Genomic DNA, 23,573 nt, shown 5'->3' with positions numbered 1-23,573 from the left:
CAGTTAAATCTTCCTGAAATCCATCCCTGCAGGCTCCTGATGGTTTCCCTGTTCTCCTGTGCACTCTCATCACTTAATGCCTTCCTGGTGGAGAGGGAAGCAGAAAGGAGAGTGACACCAGATTACACCAATTATCCCCCTGCTCCTTGACAGAAGCTTCTAATGATGCAGCATACAATTGCTTTGCTTTTTCTAAATGTGAAAGCAAAGTACAACTTCATGTCTAATTTCCTGGCCACTGTCACCCAAAGGAACCACTCAGAGGGTTTGCATTATTTTTGCTAAAGCTACATTACCTTGTGCTCCACCACACCAGGGATCTTCTCTTTCCTAGCTCTGACATTCACACTTCCCCTCATTTTGACATCTAAATTCCATAAATACGATGTTTACTCCCTCTTCTGGGCTATTAATGAAAAATATTAAGATCAAGCCAAACATCCTCACACACAGGTTAGTAAAAGTTGAATTGTGCCAATTATTAGTAGGATTCAGCAGTGCAGAGGTTACTAATTTAGACAAATGATACGTGGGCATTTTTTAATTTTGAAAACGAGGGCATACAATCTCATTTTTGCTTTTTGGCATATTAATTAACATGTGCAAATGCACACACGGACACAGACCTGATGTAGTTCTGCCTGAAATCGACCCATTAGTCACCTCTGCCTCATAAAAGGTGCTGTAATGAACACGTGATGCTTTTTATTTGGATCAGCAACACTTGTGCCTCTGTGCCTGAGCAGCACTTAGAGCAGGGAGCATTTGGTTTACAACACAACAATAAAATCTGCCTTTATTGCAAATAAACAGAGTATTCACACCTTACAATATTGTTTTAGATGCAGGGTTATACTCACTTTTAGAGGATCTGATATTAATATGAAAGGCACATGCACCTCATGATTCCACAGCTTTTTTATTTCCCAAGCAGCGTTAATACATCTTTTAAATATTGCATTTACTTTGTTAAAACATTAAACTATTTCTGTACATTTGTTTGCAATCTGAGAACACACACCATCAAGTAATCATCTGTACAGTAACGACACATATCAAAACAAAAATAATAATCACAGCCCAGAATTTCTCACACCCACCCCTCTCTGCTTTGATTTGGAAGCTGCACTAGTAGGAGAAGCCTCACCATTATGGTAGTTGAAACAGGAAACAAACACTGCTCTCTTCTAATAATTGTCTGGAGCTGCTTTGATTGGTTGCAGTTAATATTAATAGTATAACCTCTAAAAATTGTGGGGAAAGGTAATACTTTATCTTCTCTCCTCATATTAAGGCTCCAAAGCAAGCTTAATGAGAAACCATTAGAAAATCATACTGCTAAATAGTAGCTTAACTCCCAATTCAGCCTCTACAATTATGCCGGGATTGCAGCTGACAGGCCCTCCCGATCCATCAGCCTGCCCTTCCCGCTCGGGAGGGGCCACTGGGGCCACACAGGGAGACGGGACCCCTCCCACAGGATACAGCTCCACTCCTGCTCACAGACAGGAACAGCGTGGTCTCCAAACCTCCGGATGTGCATCCAAACACACCAGGACCTGTCCTGGACTGAGGGCCACGAGGGCCACCAGGTGGGATTTGGGGAATGCCCGAGGATTTACAAGGGGGAGCCCCAGCTCACCTCAGCACACCTGGTGGTGAGCAAAGACTGAGCACAACTAATTAGTACATACATTAGAGAAAGACATTTTAAAGACAATTAACATACAAAACATTATCATCTTTATGAAAATAGACCAATTTCACCCAAGCTTGCCTTTCTGGGGAGGAGGACACGCACACTTTGATCTTTCAAAAGGCAAGTGTTCTCCTGGACAGCTGCCGAAACCTCGTGGAAAACGTCCTTAGAGCAAGACAAACTCCTCTGTACTAAATCTTTTTAATCTCTTCTTTTCATCCTCAGAGAAAAGGTCATTTTCTTCATGGAGTGGACTGGAAGCAAAGTCATAGTCTCTAGAATGACCCTTGACAAAAGTAAACAAGGGATATTTCTCCTTGGATGAAGAGTTCAGCATCTACAATATAGAACACAACCCCCCAAAAATGTTAATTTCTAATTAAGAAATACAGTAAGTAGTGATATTTGTCTGATGATGGCTGTAAAGCAAAGAATGCATTGTTTATTTTTATTATCTCATTAAAACAGAAGCATCACACCACCCAAACTTCTCCTACTACTACTAGACATGCATTTCTTCCTCAGGCAGCTGCTGATTTCATGCCTAACCCTGTGTTTGGTTCCTCACAGATCACCTGGACGTGCTGTTTGATTCAGTGCAAGGCAGATAAAGACAAAAAGACAAAAGATAGAAGGTAAAACCCTCTTGAAACAGTTAATGGCCACAAGGCTCTCCTCGACACAGGTATGAATTCTGCAGCAACCAGGCACCTTGGGGAGGTGTTTTATGGTGCAATCAGCACGTGCAATAATCAGTGTTTTCATACAAAGTTTAGACACACCCCCAAGTAAATAAGCCCGTCAGGAGCACGTGGCTCAGAGCAGAGTGATGACAGGCACAGGCTGAGGGAACCAGGGTGCCCAAAATCCACTTTTATAAAGAAGAAAACTGAGCATGGAGAAAGCAGGTGGGGGGAAAATGAGAGATACTGAATCAGATCAGCAAAACACCTTTAATGGCAGACAAAAACCTGCCAGATACTGAAAGACATTCCAGCCTTTCAGGGTGTTTTATCCTGATTTATTTTTTAATTTATTTTACCTTTTCTTACCTGCTTTAAAAAAGCAGCCCAGTGCTGCAGTGACTGCAGAACTACATCAGCCCAGAGATACACACTGAGTGGAACTAAAACTCCAGCACACACGGGGCACTGGAATACCCTGGGCTTTATAGTTCAAGAGTTACTGCATGGAAATTGCACAAAGGGAAAAATAATGGAAGAACAGGAAAACACAAAGGATGTGAAGGAATTATTGAAAGATCACAGGATGTTTCTCACATTGTCTCTGCATCCAAACTTTCCTCCATTTTCAAACTTACCATGCCCAAAATATATTTCTATAAAATAATGTCACTAATGTTAAAGAACTTTTCTAAAATACCAGTGTAAGAGCTCCAAGATTTGGAGGAGCCATGAGGATTTCCATAACAATTAAATGTACTTAATCCCAAAAGAAGAGAAAGATGAAAATAAGAGAAAGAGAACTTCCAGTGGAAGTAATTTTGTAATCAGACTTTTTTCCCCATGTTATTACACTCTTTCCTCTACATGACAGAACAGGAAAACATGGAAAAATAGGAACTTCACTACCTAAACTTTCTGTGTACCTGCTGCTTAGGAATTTCTGCTTCTTTAAATGTACTTTCTAGCTCTGGGTAAGAATGAAAGAAACAGCTTCAGCACTAATCCATACCTACTGAAGATTATAAAGAGCATTAAGTTTAAAAAATGCTTGTTTGGCTCTAATACTAATACCAGTAAACAGGACAAGCCAAATGCTGTACAAACACTAATTCCTCGTGCAGCTGTGGGTGGATTATCAGTACTGTGCCCATCTTCTGCTGCTGCACCCTTTTCATAGACTGCTTGTTAAAATCACCAGGTATTTGCTACCACGGCTCACAGAACAAATTTAGGATGCAGCATTTCCATCCCTCACACACTGTAACAATCAAGGAGAAAAAAGTTAATTGTACCTGGACCTGAAGGAGCCTGTAGCAGGGTTTCCCCAGATCAGACAGGTTTGCTGGGTGACACCTGCTCCACAGAGCTCAGCCCAGCATTCCCCAACTATCACTGCCCTGAACGCCGCTGGAAACAGCACTTGTGCTAGCGAGGGCTGGATCCAACCCTGCCGCCCCCGAGCCGATCCCTCCCGAGGGTCGGTGCGGGCCGGGGCAGCCCCGCTCGGCTCGGGCACATTCCCACGTCACGAGTGCCACCTCGTGGGCCCGGCGGCAGCAGCGCCCGGCCTGGCACGGGGCAAACCCCACGGGATGAGGAACTGCACGGGCTTCTGAGCGTGATAAAGCAGCAGGAAACACACCAACAGGATGATATCCACCTAGAGGGGCAAAGCCGCCTCCCCTCCCCTCCCCACGCAGCGCCGTGGCCGAGGGGGCGGTTTGGGAATGGGACACCTACCTTGGTGATTTCTTCAGAAGCCTTCTCGAAGTCCTGCACGGTCCTACAGTAAAATCCTATGGTGCAGCTCGGATCCATTTTTTTGAATGACATCTTTTTGGGAGAAGGACAGTGGAATGACTGCAAGTGTCAAGATTAAAAAACATGAAATACCTGGTGATGGTCAATAATGGCACAGACCAACACATTTACTGCCCCCTCCACAGCTTTACCATCCAGTCCTCTGCACCACCTGAATTCACACCCAGCACACACTTCTAAAGTAATTTCTTCCACCTCCCAAACATTCAAATAATTCCACTCTTCCCCAGACACATAAAACCTCCTGCTGCTTGCACTGCATTCCCCAAACTTGCTCACAACACCACGTTAGTTTGGAATCTGTCAAAGGTCTGCTGCTCCCAGCAATACTTTATGAATATTCCCAAGGCAGAGGAGGTGAGTGCTCTTCTGCAAATTGAATTTGTAACAGCTTTTGCACTACCTTACTGCTTTACTGCCACCGCCCAGTGCCCCCTTCCCTCCCCCAGCTCCATAAAAGAGACATAATGGAATAAACCAACCTCATGCATTTTCCTTTCGTAAATGAAATGGGTTCAGAAACACACAAAACCCACAAAAGCAAAACCATATTACAATGATCCACAAGTAGGGAAAACCCAAACAACATGCCCTGCTTTACAAATGGGTTTTTCCTTATGTGAGATCTCTTTCCATGACAGATGATGCTCTGACAGTGCTGTGAACCATCAGCAGCCATGCTGTAAGAAAAAACAAACAAAAACCCCCTTCCCCGTGCTCCTCAATCAGTTTATGAGGAAAGAAATGTATATCCTGAATACCCTGATTCTGTGGGTGTTCATTACAGCAGCTGCAGTTTTGGGGAAGCTCACTGTCCACTAACTGGAATTATTTCACCACCTGTCCCTCCAAGGCAGCCAGTCCCCTCTATCCCACCTCCAACCCCACCATCCTCCCTCTCTCACATCCCCAGCATCCCTCCCTGCTCCAGCGGCTCCGGAACACACGGAACACACCACGGCACCAGAGATCCCATTGGGCCCAATGCACATCTGGGGTTCCAGAACTTCCCCTGGGAACCAGAACTCCCCAGGAAGACCCTGTGCTCCTCCCTTTCCCATTCCCAGGGGAGCTGTGCGTGCCCAGGGCTGCTCTGGGCAGCTCAGGACCGGCACAGGAGAGCTCTGGGCAGCACTGCCGGGGTCCCTCCAAGGGAGAGCCAACAGCTGCTGCAATCCAGCTGGGGTACAGCACCAGCACCACACTGCCTGTGTGCTACACACCCAGTCTGTCCCCTGTTCTGCCCATCAGGAAAGTCACCCTACAGAAGACAGCACTGGTTACTGAGCCCCAGAGTATCCATCCCTGTAACAGCTTCACATAATACATTCTTTTTTTCTTGTGCTTACAAACCTAAAAGGTATTCCCGTAAAACCTCTGCTAAAAAACACAAGCAAAGACAATTAGTATTATTTCTACCAGATTGATTTTAGGCACCGTTTTTTCTCCTCACTGCTCAAATTTTCTATACAGAAATTGTATTTTTAATATTAATTCCTGAGTCACCCAATGCATAGATCAAACCCTGCCTTGCACAGCCCTGTCCCTCCAGCCGTGCTGCACTGTCAGCGCAGGAGGTTTAATGCTACACAAATCACTGCACAACAAAGAGAAGTGGGGAGGCTTTTTTTTCCCACTCCTCCAAACAAATGGATGCTGGGAGCCAATACAGAGTGGATTGATTTCCAACTTATTCTGGACAATTTGTCAATTTTGAAAATACTCCCTACAGATAAATCTAACGAGCAACTATCCCCACTAAGAAAGCAATTTCTGTTTACTTTTGACATTTCTGGACAAAGATATAATACTACTAAATGCACCAGGCATTAAATTGCAATCTATTTTCCGTCTGCAGGAAGCATTAGGATGCGATCAAGGCAAGCTGGCAGCTCACATACCTTCAAAATACAGTTTAAAACCTTATTATTATCTGGAAGTTCGTATCAATGCCAGTCTGCAGCACAGTGTGGAGGATGAGTCATGGCAACAGAAACCAGAAAGGTTTGTATTTTTTGTAGCTGTGGCGTGACCTTAAGGAAGTCACTTCAGCTCTGCTGCTTTGTGCTCTTAAACTGCAATTAAACTGTAAAATGTTCACAGAGGTACCACACTAAAACAGTTACCAGCACAAAGCAGCAGGATCTGGCTATCACCTCTGGCTGCTGCCACAGGAAAACAGGCAGAGCTGGGACTCACCAGCTCTTCCTCCAAACACCTCAATAGGGTAAATCTGATGGCATGTCTGAATATAACCAAACCTGCTGGCTAGAACATTTCCAATACACTTTGCTGCTGTGTTCCTTTGCTTAACTTAGAACCTTCTCATTTCCTAGGGAATCTCACACTCTGTGTTATGTAACAGGCTAATTAAAGCTTTCTGTTAAGCTTAAGTAATGAAAAATATGTAGTGTTTGCTTTAAGTCAGCCCTAGGACTTGACATTAGCCCTGTGTAAATCCTTTCAGATATCTCTCTATCTGTCTGTCTGTCTGTCTGTCTCTAGATAGAAGTATCTATATAAAAGCACTTTAATGAAATACCTTTGGTGGTAATTTGGTAATGGTGCTGGGATCAGCACTGTACATGCACATTCCCTTCCTTATCTAATGCACTGTGTTGTTTCTGCAGCCCTGCTTCTCCCCTTAGGAGTGTTTCCCTTCTCAGAACGCTGTGGTTTGAGGAGCCCCCACCAATGGCCAGACCCAGCTCTGCTCTGGAGCAGCTGCCTCTGTCCTGAGCACAGGATGCACCCACAGACTGTCCCTACACTGAGCAAGAGCTGCTGGAAGTTCCTGTGGACGTTGGACACCAGAGCAAGGCGGGTTTGTGTGGGTGGCACCGAGGACTCCTGCTGTGAGTACTGTGGCCATTGAACACTGACATGCAACTGGTAATGTTTTCCCAGGGTACTTGTAGATTGAGTTCTCTAAAAACCTCCCTTAGCTCTATCTACTTCCAGGTTACTCTTATTCAATACCACAGTCATTCTATCCATGATGATGATTGCAATTCGAATTAAAAAAATAAAATGACAAAAAGACAAACTAGCCAACCTCCAATCTAAACAACTTTAAGATCTATAAATATTATCTATTTTCTCTGATGTAAAATTACTTAAATGAAGTGATCATCTGTTTTTGAGATTCTCTGATCATTAAAAAGAAAACAGATGAAGATTAATGAAGTAAAAATTAAACCCCCATATTGAGATTTAACCTCTGGTCATTTTTGTTGATTATAGGCCTATAAAGAAGGGCAGGACATTGATAAATAACATGTAACTGTAAAACCATAAAGCTGCTGCTGGCTAGAACATCTCTAAATAATTAGTGTTTGATTCATATGGGAAGAAAACAGTGCCAGGTCTATATCCATAGTACCTCAAGAGGGAAATCCTTTATGCTGACATCTACAAAAGATTGGCAGTAATGAGGATCCATGTAAATCAAACTGTCATCTACAAGGACAAAACAGAAGACAAGTAATTCAAAAAACACCTTATTATTACACTGCTTACAATCCAATTTCTATGCAGAACAGCTGGAAAAAAAGGCAGCGAGTAACTGCTCGCCAGGCTGATACTCATTGACTGAAGCATTGGTTTTTGCAGGACAGATTAACTTTTGCATAATCAAATATGCTTGTATAAGCAGAATTTTTATAAAGTGATGAAACTGTCATTTAATTTTTGGTGATAAAATTACTTTTACAAACACACAATTATATTCTGGAGTTTGCGTATGAAAAATGTATCGCGCTGCTTCCTCCTGACAGGGAGAATATATTGCTTGTCATTTGGGCATCAACTCACACCACTTAGAGCAGGGCAGAGTAAATAGGTAAATAAGAACTGCCAGGCAGTAACAGCAAATGCTCCTCAACTTTGGTGAAACAGATAAATTATGCCTTGTTTATGCAACAACGGAAATTAAATGTACATTTTACAGAATCCAATTACTCTGTGGGGTAAATGACAAATGGCTGGGCTTGGGGAGATATGATGAATTAATAAGGTACTCATTTTGCTATTTTAATCATGCTATTTCCCACTGGTTTGATATTAACTTCCTAACTTTGAGAGAAAAAACTACTGAAGAGACATAACACATTAGAACACTAACCTTGGAATCCAGCGAAGTAATACGACTGCTTGGGTTTGCCACCAATAATCCCAACACAGTACTCCAGGCTTAAAATTCCCTACAGCAAGAACATGAAATAATAGGACAGTGTTAAACAGAGGAAGTGCTAAACTGAAGTAAAACACTTGCTCTTTACCGTTTTAGGCAAAGAATTTATTTTATTTTGATTTTTTTTTAAAGACCAAATTCATGATTTTCTGAGACTTGACCAAAGTGAAAACAAAGCACCAGATATTCCAGAGAAAGTCCTGCCCTTCCATGAGATGCCCACACACTGGGAGAACTGGCAGTATGATTGTTGGGGAGGAGGGAAAATGTAATGTCATCCAAATTGAGCATAAGCTGCTTAGTCAAAATATTCCCAAGTATTGAGCTTTACCCTGTGGCCCTGGGGGCCCTTCTTCCTGCATTCAATGGACAAGGCTGGCCTGAGAATCAGCTCCTACATCTTGGAGAGAAATGCCACTTGGAGCAAGAGCAGTGCCAAGATCCAGCTCTGAAAGCAGCTGCCCAGAATCCAGGGAGGACAAACACACAACACACATGCCATAAATCTCCCTGGATGTTGCCCGTGAGGGCAGAGAAGTCAGAACCATCTCTATGGGAAAGGGGCAATCCTAACACACCTAATTAAGAGGGATATGGGAAAAATGAAGGAATCATTTCAGTCTGGAGGTGGAAAGAAAGGAATAGACTCTTGCATCCATGGCAAAACCAGGAGCCACTGAGGATTGAGAACTGGGATATCACCCATTGGCTACAGTCATGCCAGTGTATTCCTGCTCATCCAGGCTGAAAAGGGTTGGGATCAACTGAGCAGATTTACTACTTAATAAAACGTGGATTTTATGGATATACCTTCCAGTGCTGGAGAGAAGGATTTACCTATAGACACACAGTTCTGCCAAGGTGAGAACGTTCCTGCAGTTTAACTGACTGAAACTCCTCTGTCCCCACAAGCTCTGGATGCAGGCAGGGACAGCAGAATCCAAGGAAAACACCCTTGGTCATTTCTCTCTCACAAGTCCCCAGCAGAGGGATGGAAAAAGGCATGAGGGACTTGCCTCCCTCTCCCTTCAGAATATTCCTGCACTTCCCACTTTCACGAGGTTCATTAGGATTTTTGTGACTCTTCAGCCTTGGCTTAGCACAGTTCTCCATCATCAGTTATCCCACATTCTCCACCAGTTATCCCACCAAAGCAGGAGCTGCACTGCCAGCATGGAGCACTTAGGAAAGCTCAGCCCAGCTGCTGTAATGCCAGTGAAGCCCATGGCCAGTAAATACTCTGGAAACTGAACCTTTCCATCCAACTGAAGCCTTTAATGTCCATAAATCACTGTGGGTTTCTTGTGGCAGCAGGAAAGGGTTGGGTCCAAAAACTTGGATGCCTGAGCTGGGAACACATTCCAGGAGACAGTCAGCTGAGGCACAGTGAGATCTTCATTAACTGGCAGTCACATCTCAATCCTCTCCTCCAGGACACCAACCATTCAAACTAAAACTGCTCCATTACCATTGTGGAAGTGGGAACATTCCTCTCAATAAAATGATTGTTATTTTTATATTATATTATTAAGACCAAAGCTTCTTGAGATAAAATTTTCCCTGTTTAGACAATGATGACGTCACTTACCAACCTCACCTGAGATGCTACAGAGTCAAATCCAGCATGGTTTGTATGGGTAAAAATAGTGATGCTTATTTAAAATATGCATGAGAAGCTTTCTTGGAAAAATTATTTCAAATACAATTGAGCAGCTTTCTTAGAAAATTTATTTAAAACATGAATAAGGTTTTCTCAGAAAATGCCCCAAGATGACTGAGAATCACAGAACATTGAGGCAGAGGAGAGGGAAAGGCTCAAAGAGCCAAGGAGACACATCCTCTGCCAGGCTCCCCACAGTAATGGATCACTGCTCCATCTGTGGGAAGCTTCTCCTAAAAGTGAATTATAAAAAATTTATCCATTTTCATCCATAAATATAAAATCCTTTGTAGAAATCACCTCTCGTGATCCATTCTAAAATCTGCATTTTTAACTTAAATCCAGGCTCCAAAAATTTAGTCACTCCTTGTGCACAGCAAAGGCAGAGCCTGGAGTGACTAATTGATGCAGCTGAAAGGCCTCTTATCACAGCCTCCCTCAGCCTGCAAAGAGCAGGAAAAGGCTTGGGAAGTGAACAGCAGGAATCACACAGGGAACCAGCTGCTAAAACTGGCTAAAAACTAAAACTCTTCCAAAAGCAACTGCCTGAAAATACAAGGAAATAATCAGGAAAGAATAACAATTTAAGTTCATCACTTAAAAGGCTTCACCGGTCTGTCTTCCCATGCCAGTAAAAAACAAATGTTTTCCTCAGATTTTAGAGTGAAGTCACAAAAAAAAAGATGTTGCAGACTCCCCTTTTGTTCAAGGCAGATAAATTTATTTATTTCATGTAAAATGAAATAAAAGCAGCAGGGCTGGGAGAACAAGGTCTCTCCTAAGGGAAGCCAGAGGCAGGACTAGTGCACATCCTCAGGTGCCAGCAGAACTCCTCTGGGAAAAACAGGACAGCACAGACCTTCCTTCCCTTTGCTTTCTGCTTGAGTTCTACGTTTTTCCAGTCCATTTTTATTTGTGGTAACTGTTTGCTACTCCTGCAATGCTGTCCTCAAACTTCATCCAGACACTGAAAAAACACCTGAATAGTGACTAAAGATATCAAATAATTCCATGCCCTCTCTTAAGGGAAGGAAAAGACAAAAGAAAATGGGAAGAACAGACAAGGAACAACTTTAGACCATTTGATATTTCAGAAAATAAGAAGACTAAGGGCTTGAGTATATTTATATTTTAAAACACTGCCTGATCCTTAGTTACATATGCTATTACAGTCGTGCTATATTAAATTACCATTTGTAATTTGAGCCACTGCATTAATGTCTTTCCAGGTACTGCTGGAGGAGCAGGACACTTATCACGGCTTCACCAAGGGACATCATGTGCTCTGCAATTATGTCTGATCTTGTAATAGGGAAATTTAAAACCTGTAAAGTCAAACTTTACAACCTTCACCTGTAAAATCCCCACCACACGTTTAATGGGCAGAATTACCATCGTGAAGTCGCTTTTCATATCCCCTTGTGCTACTCTTTGAGAAATGATTGAACTCTCATTTCATACCTTTACAAACTCCAAGTAGTCCGTGTTTGTTCTCTCCCCACCGAGTCTCACAGGAACCAATACAATCACAGCCTTTGTGCCAGCTTTTCCAGAGTCCAGGAAGGAACACTGCCTGTCAATAACATCGGAGCTGTACACTGAAAGGACACACAGGGAACATTCACATGCCAAGTTTAACCTCTGGTTTTCAGAGACTCACCTACAGCAAAGGCACCACAGCCTGACCAAACACAATGCTGCCCTTCCAAACCTTCCTGAGATACAACCCTGGGGGAGTCTGATCAAACCCACTGTTGTATCTCCACGTTTTCAGCAGTATTGTGTACAATGGTAATTGCTGCTGCTGAGAAGTTACACTGCCATGGAAATGCAGAAGGGGTAGGTTAGGGGAAAGCCAATAAATATTTATTTACTGTATATAAACCTCTGAAAGGAATAATTAAAACTTGAAAGCCTACAACTAAAAGAAACATCTACATATTCAAGGCAAAAAGGCAATAATTGGTTTTAATCAATACTCGAGTTCACTGTCTAAAGTTAACACAACACAGTCACTGAAAATGAGGGGAAAAAACTTAATGTTGTGTTATTGCTTATTTACTTCAGGCTGAGAGAGATGTAAAAATCGTGCCCAGGACAAGGAAGGGACAAATTAACAGAACTTGACCTTCTGCTGTCATTGTAAGTCAAGTGAAACTGGCTCAGTTGAAGTTGTTTATAACCAGTTTGGTGGATGGCCCAGGGCTGGGGGTCCCCCTGCCCCAGGTCAGGTGTGACACCACTGACCCTCCTGTCCTGCCCCAGGCTCAGGTGTGACACCACTGACCCTCCTACCCTACCCCAGGTGTGACACCACTGACCCTCCTGCCCTGCCCCAGGTGTGACACCACTGACCCTCCTGCCCCAGGTCAGGTGTGACACCACTGACCCTCCTGCCCTGCCCCAGGTGTGACACCACTGACCCTCCTGCCCTACCCCCAGTGTGACATCACTGACCCTCCCGCCCTGCCCCAGGCGTGACACCACTGACCCTCCTGTCCTGTCCCAGGTCAGGTGTGACACCACTGACCCTCCTGCCCTACCCCAGGTGTGACACCACTGACCCTCCTGCCCTGCCCCAGGTGTGACACCACTGACCCTCCTGCCCTACCCCCAGTGTGACATCACTGACCCTCCCGCCCTGCCCCAGGTGTGACACCACTGACCCTCCTGCCCTGCCCCAGGCTCAGGTGTGACACCACTGACCCTCCTGCCCTGTCCCAGGTGTGACACCACTGACCCTCCTGCCCCAGGTCAGGTGTGACACCACTGACCCTCCTGCCCTGTCCCAGGTGTGACACCACTGACCCTCCTGCCCTGCCCCAGGTATGACACCACTGACCCTCTGGCAGGTGACCTTGTCTCCTGAGGGAACGCTGTGCTGGATTTGATGACACCAGACAAGGAACATACAAAGAGAATCTCCTTTGTCTACATAATCTCAGGTTTACAGATCCATTTTATATTTTTTTCCCTTTAAAGCTCTATTGTTAAGTGCTTACTGAAAGGCATAAAAAGCATCTAAAACGTGTGCAAAAATCTCCAAAATCACATTTACCTGTACAATCCTGAGCAACATAGACTGTTACTCCTTGTAGCTCAGGGTCTCTTGCTTCTTCAACAGCTTTTCTAAGAACAAACACAAAACTATTTAACTCATCTCTCATTTAAAAAAGATTTAAGAGTAAATAAACATAACTTACTTAGTTTTTTAGAAACAGGTTAGTTTTAATTGTTTGTTAACGGGTTTTTTTGTTTGGTTTCGGTTTTTTTGGAGGGGTTGTTTTGTTTAATTCAATACAGCTTCCCTTCCTGGTAAATACAGGTGCAGGTTGTTTGTTTTTAAACACTGCACACCAAGTTGCAGTGTATATGGAAACATGTTTTTCCCAAGCAAAGATGACAATGTCTGGCTATTTAGGAGAAACAATGAAAACCACAAAAAAAGCCCCAGATCCCACATTAACTTAGAATGGAATTCATATTCTCTACCTCATTTCTTTCTGTCTATAACAACTTTCTGCCATGTATATTGAGACAGTTTGGTGACAAAAATATTATTTTCAACACAACAGATCTCTTTATTTGACCTCAGTTCATATAACCAGCCACAGATTAACACCTGGTGTCTATGGAAATAAAGACTAGACATAAAAAGCTGTGGGTTTTGCCAAAACTTTCAAAAATATAATATTAGGCTGTCCTCAAAAGAATAAGAGTAATGGGCCTACAAGCTAAAAGAAAATATATGTTGATAGTCAGAACCATGGTCATCAATCAAGGACAACATTTGTAAAGAAACTGTTCAAAACAGAAGATTGGCCTTTGACTTCAACACACACTTGCATTAAACGGTCACTATCCCTTTATTTCACACCATTTTGAGAGGAATCTTTTAATACAGTCGTTCCCAGGTTATGAGGTAGCTGTACATTGTTAGTGCTGCTGTCAGAGAGAAAGATCCAGGCTGGGAAACCTCTGCAGGGCTGGAAGCCACCACTGGGGCTGTGCTGAGTGTAACTCTGCACCAAATCCCTCCCTGCTACCATTGGGGAAAAAAACAGGGAATTTAATAGTAATTTATTAAAGCAAGCAAAAAGAATTCTGACAACTTCCATCACCAGAAAAAGTAGAATCAAACACATTAACAATGCTGGGCTCCTACACCCCTGTATGAATCTGCATGTTTGACACATACACCCCTCACTATTTCAGCACAGCTGCACTTCAGATCAACACACTTGCACACTAAATATCAAAGTCTGCTATTCATATATTCATGTAAAAATATATAAATATGGACATATAAATGTATGAACTTTGGCTTCTGCTGCTTATTAGCAATTCAGTTTATAGGTAAACTGGAATCCACTAAGAAAACAGGCATATAAGACTATAAAAACCCCCAAAATATTCAAAGAAATGGCACATCAAGGCACACAGCACAGAGAAATTTGACTTTCGACTTTTTTTTTAACCACACTGAATGTCACAGACCCTTTACTTTTACTGTGATATAATTATAATATTAATAGTCCCATACATTTACAGTTTCACAAGAATTTGATGTGTGCAAAGAAATGCTGAAAACATCAATTTTAGCTCTGACATTTCATTACACTATCAGTACATTACAGCCCCCAGGTTACAGTATAAAAAAAAATCTCTAATGTTATGCATGTTCCAAGGTTGAAAGAGTGGTTAGTTTTTAGAACATTTCATTAGATGTAGCTCTACCTCAAAGGTTTGTGAGAGATCCTTGGGATTCTACTGCCCCAAGTACAGGAACACAGGAATGTTGTCTTTTTTCCTGAAATAAGACTGATAAAAGCTCAGCAGTAGGTGCAGGGACTGAATGCTGTTTTCCTTCCTGCCTCTGGAAAATCTCTGGAATTGCTGGGTGTTTTACCAAGCCAATAATGAACAGCTGGATGCTCAGTTAGACTGAAATAATCTCAGGACACCCTGAAATGCTTCTCTGTAATGTAACAAAGACGGGTACGGAACGACAAAGGTGCTTTTACCTCAAAATGTGGGCAACGACGGCCGGGCCGTACCAATCCCCCGCCGCCTTCCCGGACTTCTTGCCAAACTCAATGAGCTGGTGCAGGCCAAACGCTGCGGGCGGGGAGTCCCCGAACCAGGAGATGATCTTCCTGTGGTACGCGTCGTTCCTGCTCTCGGCGCGGTGCCGGCTGCCCCTCGTGCCCCGCGGGGTCTGGCGCGGGGGCAGGTCCCGCTCCGCCGACAGCGACGCCTCCAGGGACGCCGTGAGCCGCCTCACCGTGTGGGACGTCCAGGACTCGCAGTCCGAGTCCAAGTCCAGCGCCTCCGGCCACACCCAGGCTGCAGAGAGGAATGCAAGGTGCCCATCAGGCTTGATACCAACTTTCTGTTACATTAATCAAATCCCTTCCCTTTGTCCCCTGTGCTCCTTAGACCAGTGTGTGTTTTACATGCCGAGCTGCAAATGGCACTGTTGAAATGTAAACAAAACCAGTAGAGTAGTTTCAGCCATTCCAGCTTCCTTTTACTTTCTGCTGAATGGCAGGTGGAATACAATGACCCAGTGGTTGTCAGGACTTTTTGTTATCTGATACTCCACCACCCCAGAGCTGAAAGAACAAGAGATCCCTGATCACAAGGCACAGGTTAGAACTCTCTTACATACTAAGAATATGAATGTCAGCTCTTCAGCACTATCCAAAAACCTTTTATCCACGCCAAACAAGAAGTTTCAAAAGCTGGTTCTGATTCTTCTGGTTTGTCAGTTATCAAAAAACAAACCCCAGACAAACCTGAGGAATTACTGATGTCAAAACAAACACTTCTTCCTGGCAATATGTCAAAGCAGAAAAATAGGCAAGATTTCTTCGATTCCTAAACTTGTGATTTTAGATTACAAGACAAGGTGGATTAAGTGTTACTCAGCACAGTGTCTAGAGCCTGCACTTCCAGCTGAAGGTTTCTCTAAGGATGCATCCTACACAGCATTCCTCCTACAGCAGGATGGGCCTCAGCAGAACTAGGAACAGTCAGATGCCTGGAATTCTCTCCCACAAGTTCAAGCAATTACTTGTAAACGTACCAGGCACGTGTAGCTCAGGGTAACACCCTCACAGGATGTTCCTGTGCAGTCAAACTTCATCTTTCAGTGTCTTGAGTACAGGCATTTCAAAGTAAAACTTAGCAGTGCCTTAATATTTAAAATAAAACCTCTTTCACAACATTATTCAGCAATATCTGGAACATTCCACATGGCAGTGGAAGTGTAAGTATCCCAGCTAGAAACTGCGGGGAAGTTTTGCTTTGTAAGAGAAACAGCACCATTAAAGCAGAATGAAAACATCTCTGGGAGAAGAGTAAACAGCCATGAAAAACTTGGTGTAAACACTTAAATATGTTTCCAGAGCTGCCCAGACCTCATAAAAAGCTTCTCAAAAGATAATTCACCAGCTGTCAGAAGACCAGGTGCGGAGCAAAGTAGTCCAGAAAGACCATCCATACTCCACTTTCCTGTGCACTGGATTGCCACAGAATCACTTGCACTCTGGAATCACCCCATCACTTTCCAAATTAGGATGCATGGGGGACAGTGCAGGGAATTCTTTGGAACCGTGGATTTTAAAGATAGAAACCTCGGGCATTTTTGTTGGGGGTTACTGCAGAATGAGCCATTACACACTCTTGCTCACAGGGAGTCTTTTGGTCAGGTTCTGAGTTTGTTCAAAGAGTATGTATAACAAAAGTGATATTTAAGGGATTTGTGTTCTCAGCAGAAGTATTTACATATATTTTGATATCTGCAGCCAGTTGAAAGAGATAATGAATGTTTAATGGCTTAAATATCTCCAGCCAAAGGAACGTTCAAGAAGCCAACCCGACAGCTCTGTCCTGACACTGCCGAGAATGGGGACTTTGTGGTGCAGCTGGGCTGGGACCATGTTCACAGCTTACATCATATTTGCACAGTGAGTGCAAAGCATTATCAACACAGGCTTTCAGAACCATCTTGTGCTGCTGTATCCCTGAGATCCAACCAATGGCTGTGCAAACACCACACTGTTCTCTCACACACATCCGAGGGGCTCAGGGCCCGTCCCGCATCGCTGACAACAAACCGCGGGGACAGAGGACAAGGCTGATGGTTTGTAAGGGACAACATGGGAGATTCTGAACAGACTGGGAAGGGGGTGGAAAGAAAGTGAAACCCTAAAATACCTCTCTGCAGTACATGGCTCAGCCTGGCAGAACAGGGAGGACAAGCAGCCTCAGTCTGTGACAGCAGAAAGGGCCCCACAGCTCCTGAAGCTGCTTCAAGTGGCTGTGACTGAGGGAATGTTTTGAGACAGTGCTCAGGAAAAGGGAAGTTCCTCTCTAAGTACGGGGGGAAGGGAGGAAATGACATAGTGACAATTTCCACACAGGGAATGATGTATTGCAGTTACATTAGAATCCTTCTAGGAACTCAATATATTAATACTAGAAGAAATTCAATAATGTACAGCTTAAAAACTGATAAAAGATGATAAAAGAAACTGTTCACTTCTGCCATAGCCCACAGCTATGGGCTCTGCAACTCATTTCCACACCTGGAGTTCAAGAAATGACTGAGTTTCAAGGGAACTGAACACAGGCATGGATGAGAACACCCAGGCAGAGGATCACAAATGTTTTGTGGTATTTTACTTCACAGCTGGATACTGGAAATACCACAGAAGCTTCCTGTGGTTCTCTTTCTTTCAGAAATGGAAGGGTAGGACAGCTCCATCACTGATGCAATGGAGCAATTCCAACAGTAATGAGGAGTCCAGAAGCAAAACCAAGAGTGCCCCTCAGATGTGGGACACACAAGGGCCACTGTGCTCCCTACAGAATGTCTGAGCTGACAGCACACACAGATCCTCCCCCATCACTCACCTCTCCCAAGGAAATGAAGCATAAGGCCCTGAGCCAGCAGCATCTGCCCAGTCCTCAGGGTGCAGCCCCAGCCACAGTCGGTGGTTAATGCAGACCCCTTGATCTGAGGGAATTCCTCCCTGTATGTCAGCCAGATTCTGGAAATAAAATCCTTACGGAACTCCTCAACATTTCCTGAAATCTCTGTGTTGATTTTATCAAAATTGGACCCATCTGTAGAGAGCTCACCAGATTCTGGAAGGCAAAGCACAATTTAAGTTATACCTTGGTAAGGCACTGTTATTAGAAAGCAATTAACAAGCACACAACTATTCAGTTAGAGAAACAGGGCAAACTTACAAGAAGTAACAATTGCTTCAAAGACAAGAAAGCAAAATTTGAAAGCAAATGTAATAGGAATGTGTCGGATGATAAAAAAGGAAAAATGAAAACAGAGCAATGCAGACATCACTGTGCCAGTGGAATTACTGACCTGCAAGTAACTGTTTAATTCACCCAACTGTAAATGGTCAAACAGAGAGAGAGGCTTAGAAAACTGCACACTGGACAGTGACAGCAAAGGTGTTGGTGCAGTGACTCCTGGTACAGGTGTTGTCTCTGTTTCAGTCAGGAGTTTTCAGAAAGAAAATCTCAAATTGATGGTAAGTGAAGTAAAGTACGAATTACAGCACGATGTTCACGGAAAGAGCAAGGCTGGAGTGCAAACTCTGAGTAAAGCAGGATGGGGGGCATTAGTGGTGGACATTTAAATGAGTATTTTCTAAGCTTTTTATATTTGTATCTTGAATTTGGTAGTTGGTGATGACAGTCTTTCTAAAAGATTAAACATTCACGCAGAGAGCTCCTGCTGAGACTGGAATGAGTGAAGTGCTCTCTACTCACCCTCAGTTTTGAAGTGGTAACATTTTCCCAGCAGAAAGACTGGAGAGTTTCTGCTGAAGTAAGTTTTTGTTTTCAACACCCAACCTAAAACAGATGCAAAACAAATACCAATTTGTGACTGGAGTACTCCAAAAAGGAATTGCCAACAGCATCTGGTTAAGACAAAGGTAGGCCCTGAAGGGGGAATAAAAAAAAAGTACTGAAATTGGGTTTTAGTTTCATAAAAATATCTCATAGAGGGTGCAATGGCTACTGTTCCCCTTCAGCCACCTGGTAGCCCTCAAGAAAGTAGAAAACAAAGTATCTTTTCATCTTGCCAGACATCTCCAAGGCTCAGTTATGAGAATTAACAAAATTTATCAGAAACCTGGTGGTAAATCCGAGCAACCTCAGCCCTAAAGGGAAAGCAGAAAAATCAAGGACAGATTAGTAAAGGGCACAGCTGAAAATCTGGTTGCTCATAAATAAATGATTGATGTTCAGCTGTGGAAAAGGACATTACTCAAGGGTGTGAAGCAGATTCTTCAGAGGAGTTTGTGTCTCACACACAGTCCCACTTTTTCCAGAAAAGTGCATTTGAAAACAGAAAAACTTTGTGCAGATGATTCCATATTATCCCTGTTCAAAAGTCCATGCAAATCAAGCACAATTTACATAATGTCTGTACTGTTTTCAGAGTAGGTAATTTTAAAAGACATTATGCAAATTTATCTGACAGATGAAAAGCCAAAGAAGTTTTAGTCAGGCTGTTTATAATATAGAAGAAAAAATTGTTTCAAGGGCCATAATGCATTTTTATTATTAATTAGTTACATTCCCAGATCGTGATCCCATTCATGTCAACAAGAAACATTCCATTCTTTTCAATGGAGGCAGGATCTTCCCAGACACTGTTGCACTTACTGTATTTCATGTTGTTCCATGCAGACATAAACTTTGATTTTATCTTGTCTACTTCATCTGTCCCTGTGGCCTCCATATTCAAATCCCAGAGAAAAAGCCATCGCTGTCTTGCAAGGCTTTCAGTTCTGCTGCTGGAAAAACACAAACATAAACACATCCATGGGCACAGCATCCCCCACGCAGGTACTTCAGCTCAACACAGCCAGAAACAGCAATAAACGTGCAGAATCCTCCACCACCAGACACTGAGAAGCAATCCCACATTCCATGAATAAGTAATAAAATAATTTAATTCCAAATATACACCAATAAAAGCCCTACACAAAGCTACATAAAATATAATGCTCTCCAGCAGCTCTCCCTTGCCCAGCAAAGTGATCTGGAGCACATAACCTGTGCTGGCACACAGGCACACTCATTTTAATCAGCACTGGGATGAAAATGCATCTCACTAAATAGAATAGATGCTGCTCTTCTCTGCTGAACACAGAACAATATGCACTTTTTGTGTTACAAATGGGGCAGGTGGACTGCAGAGGGAGTTTGGTCCTGTTTTCCCACATTTCTGAGAAACAGGGATAAGGGGAGTGTATGTTCCAGCTGTATTATTACCACTTCAGGTTTCTTTTGAGGTGAAATCTGCCCTTTCCGTAAGAAGAAATTTGCTATTCATTAACAGCTTCCTTCACCACCTGCACTCTGTCAGTGCTTCACTTTAATTTACTTGATGCAGAAAGTTTTCTTGATGGTATTTGGTAGCCCAAACACTTCCAAAGACAGCTGGAAAATTAAGAGCTCCTGCTTCAACAGGAAGTTCTGATAACACTACATGGTGACGTGAGCAAAGTGAATTACCTTGTTTAATTAATGAACTTGGGCCAGGAGACAACCTCCTTACCTTAAAAGGAGAATCTAGAACTGTATTTACCTTTCCACGTGTTATTCCCCATTGAACTGGGACCAAAAGCAGGACAAAGACTAAATTGTGTCACTTCTCTCCATTGGGAGCACAGTTTAAGTAAAACTCTAATCAGTGCCAGTGTAACTGAAGTGAGGGTGGAGATGTCAGGGTGACAATACCATCAGAAGGGTGACAGTCTCACCAGAGCCTGAGGGTGCTCACAGATCCACTCTTTCACTCTGCTGCACAAGCCCTCCCTAGCATGTTTTCCCATTATTCCATCATGTTATTTCACAAAAATCTGCTTTTTGACAGAACAAGAAGCAATGCCAGGTCACAAATGTGGGGAAGGTCTGACTTTTTTTTTTTTGCCAGTGAAAACAAGGAATGGCTACAATAACCCTGCAATGACTGGCCTTGAGTTAAGCTGAGATTGTGCTGGGGAGGGAAGAAAAAGACAGTTTCAAGATGGGTTTTAACCTCCTGCCTTTTTCCCCTCTCTTTTTTCTTTAGGACAAACTGCCTATATCATCAGCTCCAGATGGCAAAGCTGGCGAGATGAACTTCTCCAGGAGGTGTGTTTGGTCCTGTCTGTCCCCACATGATCCATCAGCAACAGGCACTTATGCAGAAGTCACTGATTGCTTTAAAAGCCAATTCCTATAAAAGCTTCCTCTGGCTAAAATTAGGAATGAAACAAACTCTGCAGTTCCAAAAGGGCCTGAAGGTAAAATTATTTAGATGAGAAAGAAGCTCATTTTCCTCTAAAAGACAATGGTCAATGCAGCACGTTTATCTTCCTTCCAGCTACACTTCTTCCCTGGCATTATCCTAAAGAGGCAAAAAGGGCTTGCAAGAAGAATGGCAACACAAACCAGGCACATTTAGTCCACTGGGAAAATGCAGGTTCTTCCCATCAATATGAGAAGGCATCAGGAGGAGTTCCACTGAAATCTATGCAACAGCACCAGGAGAAGGTCCCAGAAAATACAGATCCAAGCCCAATAGGCACAAAAGTATTAAATTACTAAATCTAGAGCCAATGATTTTCTACTGATATTGTCTCTTGTAAGAAGTTATTCAGATACATATGCTCAGGATGATATTCCCTCCTGGAGCAGTGGGAAACTCCTGTTAATGGAAATCAGAACTCCTGACCTCTCAGACCTCCCTTACCCGCCCCCGAGGGGGTGGGAATACTGAGGGGGCTGTTTGTTGACACTGAGGGGAACACGCCCCGAACTGCCCGAGAGCAGCGTTTGTGTTCATTAACAACACAAAGGCAACGCAGCCCGTGAAACCGCAGCGAAAGATCAAACAAAAAGAATGCAGCCAAACCGTGACAACGATGCCACAAACTACCTCTATGAATCAAGAATTAGGACCCCTTTGCTTTAGATTTCTACCTGGGAAGAAGCGGAGACGGCGGCACCCACAGTCGGCGGAACCCACACGGGAGAGCGGCGGAGAGTCATCCCCGGAGGTCATTCCTGAGCCGCTGCGAACACACGGACAGTCAGACACGCGCGGACAGTCAGACACACACGGACAGTCAGACACGCGCGGACAGTCAGACACGCGCGGACAGTCAGACACGCGCGGACAGTCAGACAGACACGGACAGTCAGACACACGCGGACAGTCAGACACGCGCGGACAGTCAGACACGCACGGACAGTCAGACACGCACGGACAGACACCCACGGACAGTCAGACAGACACGGACAGTCAGACAGACACGGACAGTCAGACACACACGGACAGTCAGACACACGCGGACAGTCAGACACGCGCGGACAGTCAGACACGCACGGACAGTCAGACACGCACGGACAGACACCCACGGACAGTGAGACACGCACGGACAGTCAGACAGACACGGACAGACAGACACGGACAGTCAGACAGACACGGACAGTCAAACACACGCGGACAGTCAGACACACGCGGACAGTCAGACAGACACGGACAGTCAGACAGACACGGACAGTCAGACACACGCGGACAGTCAGACACACACGGACTGGAGCTGGACCAAGGGTTGGACTTGATGATCTCGGAGGTCTTTTCCAACCCAGTCGATTCTGTGATTCTATAGTTCTTTGAAGCAGGAGGGTGAAAACGAAAAAAAACCACCAAACCCCAGATTATTTTTCCCCTTAAAATCCTGCAGCAGGGACGGAACGTTTTACTCAGCCAGGCAGGAGCGCAGAGACACCGCGACCCACAGGACACGGTCCCACGGCCGCGACCGGGCCGTCCCCGCCGGGGGTCCCTCCGACCCGCCGGGACCCCCGCAGGGAGCCGATCCCCCCTCATGGAGCTGATCGCTCCTCACGGAGCCGCCTCCGCCATCCCTGGGGCCGATCCCTCCTCACGGGGACCATCACGGGGCTGATCGCCCCTCACGGAGCCGCTCACCGCTCACGGGATCCCTCACCCCTCATGGAGCCGCTGACCCCTCACGGGACCGATTCCCCCTCACGAAGCCCATCACCCCTCACGGAGCCGCTCACCCCTTATAGGACCGATCCCCCTCACGGAGCCGCCGCCGCCATCCCGGGGCCGCCCGGGCACCAGCGGCCTGCCGGCGCTGCGCCTGCCGCGGGAGCGGCGCGGGAACTACAGCTCCCGGCGGGCACTGCGGCGGGGCCGCGGCGGCGCGGGCGGCGGGGGCGCGCGGGGCACGCCGGGAGTTGTAGTCCAGCTGGAGCGCGGCTGGGAGGCGGGAGGAGGAAGAGGAGGGAGCGAGGGAGGAAAAGGAGGGAGTGAGGGAGGAGGGAGGAAGAGGTGGGAATGAGGGAGGAAAGGAGGGGAGGAGGCGGCGGGGCGGGCTGAGGGAACCGGGGGCCGGGCTGTGGCTGGAGACGAAAGCCCAGGCGGACGGGCAGAAGCGGGAAGGCCCCTCA

The 23,573-nt window shown here is 44.7% G+C and overlaps 1 protein-coding gene across 2 annotated transcripts; it reads right to left on the bottom strand.

The window, feature by feature from the left end:
* Nucleotides 1-900: 900 nt before the first annotated feature.
* On the bottom strand, nt 901-23,285 carry ATG4C (autophagy related 4C cysteine peptidase). 2 transcript variants are annotated; one of them, XM_071565123.1, is made up of 12 exons: nt 23,181-23,285; nt 22,071-22,162; nt 19,764-19,894; nt 18,861-18,944; nt 17,979-18,212; nt 15,083-15,404; nt 13,117-13,187; nt 11,520-11,656; nt 8,330-8,408; nt 7,589-7,665; nt 4,126-4,245; nt 901-2,036 (listed from the first exon to the last, which is right to left on the bottom strand). In XM_071565123.1, exons 3-12 carry the CDS (start codon nt 19,837-19,839, stop codon nt 1,866-1,868), a joined length of 1,371 nt encoding a protein of 456 aa, XP_071421224.1. In that variant the 5' UTR covers nt 19,840-19,894; nt 22,071-22,162; nt 23,181-23,285; the 3' UTR covers nt 901-1,865. The 2 variants fall into 2 exon arrangements, with proteins under 2 accessions (XP_071421224.1, XP_071421226.1); XM_071565125.1 differs by having other exon boundaries at nt 19,764-19,891.
* Between the last annotated feature and the right edge of the window lie 288 nt (nt 23,286-23,573).

This window comes from Pithys albifrons, chromosome 10 (genome assembly GCF_047495875.1).
Source record: "Pithys albifrons albifrons isolate INPA30051 chromosome 10, PitAlb_v1, whole genome shotgun sequence".
Classification (NCBI taxonomy): domain Eukaryota; kingdom Metazoa; phylum Chordata; class Aves; order Passeriformes; family Thamnophilidae; genus Pithys; species Pithys albifrons.
This window is presented reverse-complemented; position numbering and strand designations above follow the sequence as displayed.

What these genes read in the sequence shown, in the direction of transcription:
- ATG4C (XM_071565123.1), bottom strand. Translation starts at nt 19,839, where the DNA reads ATGGAGGCCACAGGGACAGATGAAGTAGACAAGATAAAATCAAAGTTT. An exon ending in ACTACTTGGAGTTTGTAAAG is followed by an intron (nt 8,409 to 11,519) that starts GTATGAAATGAG and finishes TTCTTGCTGTAG; the next exon opens with GGAATTTTAAGCCTGGAGTA. An exon ending in TAAAGGATTTCCCTCTTGAG is followed by an intron (nt 4,246 to 7,588) that starts GTACTATGGATA and finishes TGACACTTGCAG; the next exon opens with TCATTCCACTGTCCTTCTCC.